Genomic DNA, 11003 nt, shown 5'->3' with positions numbered 1-11003 from the left:
AAATTTATCACTACTAATTGATGTCTTAAACGTTCGAACAGAGTTATCTTTTAAAGATTCGATAATTTATTTTTGAACCATTTTTATTTGCAAATTATTATAAAATACATGATTTGCATTATTAAAGCGGTAATTTTAATCATTTATGCAATCCATTGATAAATTTTTTGTTCAATTATTATTTTACTTAATAATGTAATAAATATTTTAGACATTATCGGAAGATGGACAAGAGAATTCACCGCATAATTCTGCCAGTGATTCTGGTCATGAAACTTCATCACCTGATTCACCGTTAACACCTGTCGAGGAAGGAGCCGTTTCTCCAGGTTATTCATTCTTCTTTTCGTTTTCACTTATCATAATTGTTCATGTTACTTAGGTTTCCCAAAAATTACACTGCAACCGGGAATTTTGGAATTAATGCACTTACATATTTGTCGTTAGGGAAGGAATTTCTGAATATAATCGTTCATCAAATCATTCATTACATGTAACTTTTTTCCTAAATGCTGACAACTTACTGTTTTAACTTACTGTTTTAAGCAAATATTCTGGTAATGAAATATCATTTCTAAATTACCATCTAATATTTCAATTTTTTTTTCACAAAAAACATCGGTTAATGTTTTAAAAAAAACAAGGAATGGTTATAATTAAGCATGTTTCAATTGGATAGTTAGTGTGAATGCTTTACAGAACGAAAAAAAATCATCATTATTGTATCTGTGGGATAGAATAGGATATTAAATGTTGACCAGAAATTAGCTGTTTCATAATTTCTAATTAGCATTGTCATATAATGATCGTAGGAAGAAAAATAATGGAATGTTCATTATCCATCAATATTACTATCATTATTGTACATTTACTTGAACACAATAATTCAGAACCACAACTCAAAATCATGCATGCATGTAAATATTACATGCATGCATGAGGCACTGTTATATTAAAGTGCAACAAATGTATAATTTACAACAATGTGTAATCTTTATTTACATATTTTATACAAAATTTTTCAATTATATTCATTATTTGCTCCCTATATAATGCCGTAGTGAACAAATATAGACAAAAAAGTGATTAATATTAATCAGTTGGGATGATTTGAAAAGAATGTTAGCAGTAAACATCATAAATCCTCGTAAGTAAGCAAATGCAACATTATCCGGAAGTGATGTTATATTGTATTGAATGTTTAGATGAATGTTTTCGATGATCATTCTACCATCCATTTGCTTCACTTTTTTTTTTTTTTCATTGAAATTACTGATAGAATTGAGCAAAGTCGTTAAAACACATTTCGTTTTAGCTATTTCGGTAAAATTGAATATTGTATTGTTTGATTTTCTTTTTTTTTTTATTAAATAATCTATCAGAATTTTTCAAAATCATTCATACTTGCAAAATTGAACGCATGCTTTGCGGAATATTATATCTGAATAAATTATATGTATGGATTGCAGAGGATATGCCTTTTGCAAGTTTTACTAAAATTTTTGCAGTTTTTCATTTTCAATTTAGAAGAGATTTTATGAAGTATTGCATAAACTAGATGTCATATACGTACTTTACATAAACACCATGCACATGTGCTTTAAATACCAATAAAGAATGGTTGGGAAATTTAGTTTCCGTTTAAGAAAGTATTTTATTATTATTATTTCTATGTTTTTCTATTTTTGAAATTCGATTTCTTTTCAAATTTTTCAAATTTCTAAAGAAATTTTTTCTCTGTAAAATTAAGCATAAAAATTTTATGTTTCTGTAAAGAAAATTTTTGTGATTACAATGATGTTTCAAAAAAAGACGAAAATTTCATTAAATTGTTTTTAGCAGTGGAAAAAACCGGTAACGATGATGAAGCATTATGTCCGAGTGATAAATGTGAAACAACATTTCGTATTCGTTTGATTGCACCTGGTGCAGAACCGTTCGATTTACAGGTATGTATTGATTAAATGCTTCAATGCTAAATCAGAATACTAATCTTTACTAAATTTTGAAATTCATGGTCTTGAGAATAGGCTAAAATCCTCAATCACTCAGTGATTTTGAAGTTTTATCAAGTTGACAGCTTGGTAAAAGAAAAATAATTCAGTAAAATTGGCACTCATTTCCATCACTTCTTTCTGTTTTCTCACCTTCCCATGTTTTTCTTTTTCATCTTTTCTATTTGCTTCATTAATTCACTTCTCCTGGAATTTTGCATCACAATGGATTCAAAACTAATCCTTAAATTATGAGATTTCAGAAAAACAAGCAAAGGAAGCATTGATATTACAAGTCAAAGTTAGAACTAATAAAAGTGCACGATTTTAGTTGAAAAAATAAGTTTTTTTCTTTTTTAGGTAAATTCAAGTGAAATGGTGCAGGAGCTACATCAGGTACTGCTAGAACGTGAAGCAACGTGTCATCGTACGTGTTTCAGCTTACAGTTGAATGGTATTTCGTTGGATCATTTCACCGAATTGAAAAATGTTGCTGGTCTTACAGATGGATCTGTGTTGAGAGTTGTCGAAGGCAAGGATATGGCTTCTTCCGTTTCAATGTAATTTGGTTGGGAATTTCTCGGAAAGTTGAAATATACCAAATATTACTTAATTGATAATATATGTCGATTCTTTTTTTACTAAACAGACATACCTACTGAACTTGAAAATGAAAATTTGAAATTTATATGAACTTATCAAAATGTGGGGAAAGTATCTGTAAACATCGACACCTAAAAAGGAAAAAAAAGAAACAAATCTAGGATCTTTGTAGTGAAATAATGTTTCGTCGATTGAAATTGAATTTTCTGAAATTTCTACTTTTTTTTGTTTTTACATATTAAATATGATCAGAATTTTTATCAAAAATCATATGATTATTTCAGAACCATATACAACCCGAGAAGCTCGAATTCATATTCGACATGTTCGTGATCTTATTCGTTCTCTTGATATGTCTGATGCTGTTAATGGTACTGATGGTGCATCACTGTCATATCTTGCCTCAATGACATTAGGAGATCGTAAAAAAAACGCTGACAAGTAAGTGTCTCAGTACAAAGTAGGTTTTCTTATATAAGAAGTATTATGGTAATGTTATCGACCTGTTGAGCAGTATTACTGTTCTATTTTTTTTACTGTAATGCATAGCGAAAATGAACAGAGCATTGAGTTACAGGTATTATTAGTTAAAACTGATCTTGAATAAATTGTTGATATTTAAAGATGTGAGAAGTAATAACAAGTTAGAAATATTACTTTTTTCAGGTCACTAGAATGTTCTCCCCCTGATTATGTTCTACCAGGATCTAAGGAACGTCCATTAATACCGTTACTACCAGTAATGAAAGATCCTGTGTTAGCGCTGAAAAGTCTGGCAATATCACCGTTTAATCCCCCACCAGGACATCGAAAATTGAAGGTTTGTCATTGAAAATCATTATCAAAACTGTTTCAGGAGTAGAAAAGGTTGGATTTAAAAGTTTTGATATATTTAATATCTGGAACGTTCGAAAAAGTCTTTTTTTTTTCTTTTTTGTCTACTAACAGTAAATTGTATAAATGAAGAACCTATACAGGGCGATGTTCTCTATTTGACAGTTGATACACGAGAGGGACGACGTTATCATATAACTTGTTGTACGAAAGGTTTTTATGTGAATGCAACCAGCGAAGCAGGTTTCCGACCAACACCCTCACCTTCACATAGGGCTATTCATCATTCATTATTGGATTTGTTGTCGTCAATTAGCACCTCATTTAAACGAGCTATGTCTTTAATTTTGAAGAAGCGTTCCGAAAAGCATATTTTTGAGCGATTGCCAACACCATATCAGGTATTACTGTTTGTTAAAAGCGAAAGTGAAAAGTAGTTTTGTTTTGTATTTTCTACTTTTCTTTGCAAATTGAAATTTTAGAATTTAATTAGTTATTCCAATGAATCTAGATTAAGAGCTGACAAAATTGGCGATATTGTTAACGTACATATACATATATAAGCCTTATTTGTCTGTTTTCATTTGTGAAGGACATCTCTCACATACATCCATTATGGATGATGTAACCCATTCATTTTAAATTTGTTACATTAAACTTGGTGAGCGGTTACGCACGTTTTTTTCAATTAAATAGAAATTGTAATTTTCATCCTTCTTATGCAAATGCAGAAATTTCGAGATTAAAAAAGAGAATAGAAAAGATATTACTGGGTTCTGTGTAAGTATTTTTTTTTTTAAATTTCGTTCCTTAATTGTAGATAATACTAAGACTTTTTTTTCAGGTAAATTCATGGGTAGCACCGATATTCGAGCAAACCGAAGATGGAATTCGTGCTGAAGATTTTACACAGCCTCATAAAATTGGTCTTGAAGATCATATTCCTGGACAAATTCGTGATTGGAACGAGGAGCTGCAAACGACCCATGAGTTACCACGTGAAACACTCGGTGAACGGCTCATTCGAGAAAGAGCTATCTTTAAAATTCATAGCGATTTCGTTTCTGCTGCGATTAAAGTGATTGTTTATCATATCTTAATTTTAAATATCTCCTTACTAATAGCAAGAATTTAATATTCTTTTGCAATAGTTCGAGGAATTTATAAGGGTTTTTTTTCTGTTTCACCAATTTTATATGCTTATATATAGATCACAGAAGTATATCACTGAAAGGAATGGGAGGAAGTCCTCTAGATTATTATTTGCGTCGTCCAAATGATTCTTAAGCTTGCTAAATTTTAATTGGAAAAATGAATCACTTCTCCTTCGAATTACGATATAATTATTTTCTGGGAGCAATGGCAGTTGTCGATGGAAATGTGGTTGCAATAAATCCGGCGGATGAACCGCGGACGCATATGTATATATGGAATAACATATTCTTTTCGCTTGGGTTTGATGTCAAAGATCACTACAAGGTTAGGTTGGCATATTCTATTGAATAAATTCCTGATTCATCATTATGTCATATTTAATATTTCAATTTTTTTTTTTGGTTCCGATTTTGTGAATTTCAAAACTAAAAGTTCCGCACATCAATAGTGGAATATCGATTCTAGCAATACTAACTTGGGAATTCCCAAATTCCGAGGGCGTATTAGGGATATCTATGGAAATGATTCAGGGAAAGGAGTAGTTTCATATTTCCAAACAATTTTATTAACTTACAAACGTCAGTTTTGTAATAATTCTACCGGTCACATTCCAGGAATTGGGAGGTGATGCAGCTGCTCATGCGGCAACATCGAATGATTTGCAAGGTGTGCGAGCTTATGCACAGCTTGATAATGCAAAACTTTTTACTTTGGGCATGGTCATAGTTGACTACAAGGGGTTCCGGTAATTATATTTCTTTTTTTTCAAAAGAAAAGATATTAATGGTACACAGAGTAACGTAATTTTGAGAAGGAACTTAGATTTAGTCATGTAGAGAAAAGCCTTTATGACCACTCCTAATTTCTGATGCTTTAATTTCAAATCATTACAAAAAATATATTCTGCTTACTTACGCTTATGTATCATAAGTTTGTGCATTATTTGCTATAGACGATATAGATATAGACGATGCATATTACAGAGTGACTGCGCAATCAATTATACCAGGTATTTTGGAGAGAGAACAGGAACAAAGTGTTGTTTACGGGTCGGTTGATTTTGGTAAAACAGTTGTCAGCTCTGAGGTGACTCTTCCCTTTCTATAACAACCATAAGATTTATAGAATCGTGGAATAAGATATGACATCGATAGAAATATTTTTTCATATTTCACATGCAAATGTATGCAAAAAAAAAAAACGAATAATGAATTTGACTGTTTCTTGATGAATGTTGCGTCAATTTCTTGCTTACTTGTCAAATATTTTAATAGGAATATCATGATTTATTATCGAAGCCAGCAGAGCAATTGAAAATTTTACCTCATGAAGTTTACAATGGCAAGGATGATGGAAAAATCATTAAACTATGTTCATCTTTTGAAACTAAAGTAAGGATCTTTGTTGACTTTACACTAAGAGTAATACTCTCTGTTAACGTAAACTGTTGTGGAAATTGATTTTTTTTCTTTTTTTGGGAGGGTTTATTAGGCGTTTTCTACATCACAGCACAATATGATAGAGATTCGTTCTAAACTACTGAAAAATTTCTCAGTTTAAGGAAGGAAGCATGCTATAAATTGATTGGTCCTAGGTAGTTCAAAGTTTCGTTAACCCTTTCTGCAAAGTATTGTTAAAATAGTATAAAGCAGTATGAAATTGGAAACGAACGAATAAGATTCCTAAAAAATATACGAGTTACATTCTCGGAAACAGTATTAAAGTATTTGTTTTTTTTTTTTTAGTGAGCGAATTGTTTAGACAATAAGGGATTCAGTGAATGGCCTACTATGATCGAATTGGAATTTTTTTGATTTATAAAATATCATAGAATATTGTTTCTCTTTAAGAAGAATTATCATTTGAATGAATATGGAAAAACATAAGTGTGGCAGCTAGAGAAATATTAAATTACTTGACATTTTCAGGGTATTGTTGGAAACGATTTGCGGCATTATATTTTAGATCTGTTACGAACTTTTCCACCAGATGTAAATTATCTTGAAGATGCGGAAGTAACGGATATTTGTAAGGCAAATGGATATCCACGTGCATTTCCACATAAGCTTGCTTCCCTGAGGCAGGAACTAATTGAGGCTTTCGTCGAGTTTGTTTTTTTTTGCTTTTTTTATTTATTTCAAAATATTTTATATTTTTACTCTCTTAAAAAGAGAAATATTAACCTATATCATTTTAGGCAATATATATTTGCAATTTATGATACTGTTGAATGATATTTGATGTATATCACAATATGCCTTATTGTGATATACATGTTTCAGCATAGCTTGTTGTACTTTATTTATTAAGAGATCAAATAGTTCTGATTTAAATTTACAGTCTTTTGTTTTTTTTTTTTGTAAGGTGTCGTTATTTGATGTTTATTCGTATAGCTGCATATCACGTGCAGCAAACTAGGCTGGGATTGTTAGCGACGGAAGATGATGATGGTACGAATGAAGCGAAACAGAAGGAAGATGCGATTCTAAAAGTGGACAGATTTAGCGAGACAATGCAAGAAGATGCAATTATAAATCAAATCAAGGTATTTTACTTGAACTATTTTGAATTTTAATATTTTTTTGTGGATTTAGGAATAGAACGATGCAAAAATGGTGAAACATTCGTTCTCTTTTTTCGTTTGTTTTTCAATATTCACCTGTTAATTTTGCAGATATTTGTCAATAGAAATCATTAAGAGAACGATATGCATAATTTTTTCCTCGTTATTTCAGTTTTCGTTCCTGTTACTTGCTGCATGTCTGAATAGATTCGAATATATTTGATATATTTGGAAATAAATTTTACTTTATATATTTGGAAAAAATAGAAATATATTTGAAAATAGATTTCGAATATATTTGAGAAATATCATTTTCTTATAAAGTTATATCAAATAATTTGGTGTGAGGAAATTGCAGTGACATTGTTGATTTTTGGCTAATTTGAGACAAAAAAACCTTAAGATATCCAAAAATTGAACATGAGATTAACTTTATTATTATTATTACTATTATTGTTGTTATTGTTATTATTATTATTATTATTAATTATTAATTATTAATTATTAATTACTATTAATTATTGACTTTTATCATCATCATCACTGCTATTCTAAGGTATTTATTATCTTAAAGCATTTAATATATTGTCATAAAATAACTATGATTTGGTTATTTTAAAATTGATAAATTGTATTAGTTTTGACAAAATTTAGGTCCCATCAGTCCTTTCGAATTAATCCAACTTAATATTTTATCAATCAAAACTAGAGCTTGAAAATATATTTTATTTTATAGAGTGAAATAGTTGCTGATATGAAAGTTGATGAAATGCCATTACTGGAAACTGAAACAGCTAAAAAAATTATGAAAGAAGCTATTGATAACGATGAAAAAAAAGCTGACGGATTGGATAAAGAAATATCGGAGCAGGTAAGTCCTTTGGCATAGTTTACTTTCAGCGGCTAATATTGGGACTTTGTTAAATTTGATACTTTTTCGCCATGATTTTTGAACAATTCTAAGTTTTTAAAGGTTGAGATTTTCATATTTTTTAAAGATTCCTCTCTAAGAAAAATGATCATTTTTTATTCTGAAGATAATGGCAAAGGCAGCAAAAGCAGTAGGATCAATTCGTACAGATGCATTTGATATTAGATTTAATCCTGATTGTTATTGTTCAACGGTACGTCATGCCGAGAATGAAGATATTGCAAAGCAACGACGTTTGGTAGCTGAAGCAGCTGAATTTTTAATCGTACAGGTATGCGATGCATTATTTCAATGATCTTGTACAGTAATATTTAAAATATTGCAATACTTCAGTAATCTTACACAATAAATTGATTTGACAAATTGATTGAGGAAACAATACACTGATTGTTTTAATAATTCTGTTAATTTTAGAAATATTCCGTAATTGTCAACTCCTTCAAATGTGTATTATTATTATTTTTATCGTAGCTATTTATTTAGCAATTGCCAAATTTCGTTCGTGACTGTTTACAACGTACGATAATGCCATTGGATGGTGCATCGCTTAGTGATTCGTTACATTCACGCGGTATTAATATCCGATATTTGGGTAAATTGACACAATATATTCAAAGTATTCAACGGTTAACTTATCTTAAAGTAAGTAGTCAATTTCTTATTTATTTTTATTGACTCATGTTATTTGCGCCATAATTAATGTGCTTAATTGCTCATCTCGTACATCATGTGTTTTCCAACGACTTATGCATTTGAGACTGATAATTAGTTTTAAAGTTTTTAAATAAATTTTAGGTGATCTGTATTACTGAGTTGTTATGTCGATGTGCAAAACATATCTTCCGTAGTTATCTGCAACCTGTGTCATCAGCGCATACGGCAACAGCAGTATCACATTTCCTGAATTGTCTCCTGAGTCCATCAACTGAACCTATAACATCGTCTAATGAGGAAGTTAGCTTTTGTTTTTGCTTTTCACTTTTTTTTCAACTTTTAATTTTCCTTTTTCTATTTTGATTAGTCTTGAATTATACAAATGCAAAGAGATGTCTATTGTAACGGTTGTTGTTGTAGCAGGGCAATGTGAGTAAATACACTGCATCAAAAGGTGGTGTTGTGAATAAAACTAAATTGAAGTCGTATCCAATTTCCAGATGTCACTGTCAATAATTGGTGTCAAAAAATCACGGTCATCGAAACGTCGGAAGCAGATCAACAATGGTGGTAAAGAAAATGATGACTGGGTTCAAATGTCATCGAATAGGCTTTGGGAACGTGTGAAGTCAGATGCTGATTTTTATTATGCATTTAAAATTAATGAAGAAAATGTTGATGCATATTTATCCACAACTGGAATTCAAAAAATTTCGTTTTTACGCCGTTTTGCACAAATAGTTGGAATTCAGGTATCATTTTGATGACACATCCTATCTTCAATAATCAATTTGTATGAAAAGTTAGCTTAATGAATTGACGTGAGAACTTTTTGTCTTTGTTGCTTATAAAGTACAAACTGGCAAAAGTAGTTCTTGTAGCATGTCATTTATGATTTAATTAGGAAATGATTCCTACATAGAATATTCCTAATTTTTCGTGTAAATCTCTGGAAATAAGGAATGCCATTGTATATTTTGATCTCTAAAAAAAAGTATTGGGAAAAAAAAGTCATTGTTTCCGAATGAGACAAATAAATGGCTCATAAAATTCAAATGGAATTTCAACTTGATTTAAATTTTTCTAATTTTATTGGATGAAAGTATGCATATTTTCAGATGCTTTTGCGGGATTATAATTTAGAAGCAGGGAAAAAATCTCAGTTGTTCGTTGAAGATGATATTCAGGGTTTGTATTGTCAAGCGAAACATGTTGATCCGAAAGCTGTGGATGCTCATAGTTTGTTCCTTTCTGGGCAAACTAAAGTACAGCAAGGTATATTTCATTACTTGTTCTTTTTCATTTATTTTTTAGGTAATTTAGTCATTTACTGAGGTAACGAATCAAATAGTTTAATTCGAGATGAATAAGATTATTCACTGTTGCGAACACGACATAGAAAAAACTTCAAAATAGTTAAAAAGAAGAGAGGTTGATAACGTATGAAAGTCATATAAGTTAGATGGAATAATTCATTTCGATAATTCTGTGAAATATGCTGTTAAATAAAAAGAAATTGGGTTCAGGAAAGAATGTATTCATTTGTCATTTGTTGCATATTTATGCTTGAAATAATTCTTTATATTTTCACATTTCCATTTTTCTATGCAATAAACATGGGTATAATGAAAAGTCTTTTGTTTTTTCTTTTTTTTTATTTTCAGGTCATTTACGTGCTGGATTTGATTTAGTATTAGAATCTCTAAATCTGATGAATACTGTATACGGTGCGATGCATTCCGATATGGTGAAATGTATGCGTTTACTTGCTCGTCTTTCATATATCCTTGGTGATCCACCTGAAGCGTTATCACAACAGCATAAAGCAACATTGATGAGTGAGCGTTGTAATGGCTTGGATAGCGCTAATACTGTTATCGAATATGTTAGTTGTTTCGTTTTGTTTTTTTTTTTTTCTTTTTGCTAATTCATAAAAAATTCAACTTATACATGAGAAAAATTGTTACTTTTGAATTCAATAATAAAAAATTTGTGTGAAAAATGTTTTAAAGAAATATTAATAGCTGAACCTTTTAAGGATTATTTCCTTCTTTTTGTCAATTTTAATTCTTAGTTTGATACATCATTTTACAAAGCAGAAATAAAAGCGTAAAAAAAAGAATAGTTTTTTAAGTCCTTTAATAAATGTACATATATTTTACTTATATCATAGCATTATCTAAAGATTATTTATTTATGTGCACAATGGTATAACACATCCGTTTCATTTTTTGGAACTCTATATATATATATATATATATATATATAT

The 11003-nt window shown here is 30.0% G+C and overlaps 2 protein-coding genes across 2 annotated transcripts in view; both read left to right on the top strand.

The window, feature by feature from the left end:
• Nucleotides 1–211: 211 nt before the first annotated feature.
• LOAG_08846 (hypothetical protein) lies at nt 212–4566 on the top strand (the record flags this gene model as incomplete). The annotated part of the gene is made up of 7 exons (XM_020447814.1): nt 212–329; nt 1840–1949; nt 2355–2526; nt 2882–3038; nt 3264–3417; nt 3575–3832; nt 4276–4566. Coding segments are annotated over 7 exons (1260 nt in total), but the record flags the coding sequence as incomplete, so codon positions are not given.
• A 224-nt stretch (nt 4567–4790) lies between these two features.
• The window catches only part of LOAG_18698 (eukaryotic translation initiation factor), a gene marked incomplete at its 5' end in the record, with an annotated part of 8705 nt that continues 2492 nt past the window's right edge, over nt 4791–11003 (top strand). Inside the window, 13 exons of the mRNA XM_020451361.1 lie at nt 4791–4910; nt 5201–5331; nt 5570–5672; nt 5861–5977; nt 6515–6693; nt 6951–7131; nt 7886–8020; nt 8187–8351; nt 8564–8722; nt 8876–9034; nt 9235–9486; nt 9853–10009; nt 10399–10619. Coding sequence (XP_020304860.1) covers nt 4791–4910; nt 5201–5331; nt 5570–5672; nt 5861–5977; nt 6515–6693; nt 6951–7131; nt 7886–8020; nt 8187–8351; nt 8564–8722; nt 8876–9034; nt 9235–9486; nt 9853–10009; nt 10399–10619 — 2079 coding nt within the window. The remainder of the gene's footprint in view (nt 4911–5200; nt 5332–5569; nt 5673–5860; nt 5978–6514; nt 6694–6950; nt 7132–7885; nt 8021–8186; nt 8352–8563; nt 8723–8875; nt 9035–9234; nt 9487–9852; nt 10010–10398; nt 10620–11003) is intronic.

Source organism: Loa loa, assembly GCF_000183805.2.
Source record: "Loa loa unplaced genomic scaffold supercont3.451, whole genome shotgun sequence".
Taxonomy (NCBI): Eukaryota; Metazoa; Nematoda; class Chromadorea; order Rhabditida; family Onchocercidae; genus Loa; species Loa loa.
The sequence above is the reverse complement of the archived record's forward strand: the minus strand, read 5'-3'. Positions and strand labels throughout refer to the sequence as shown.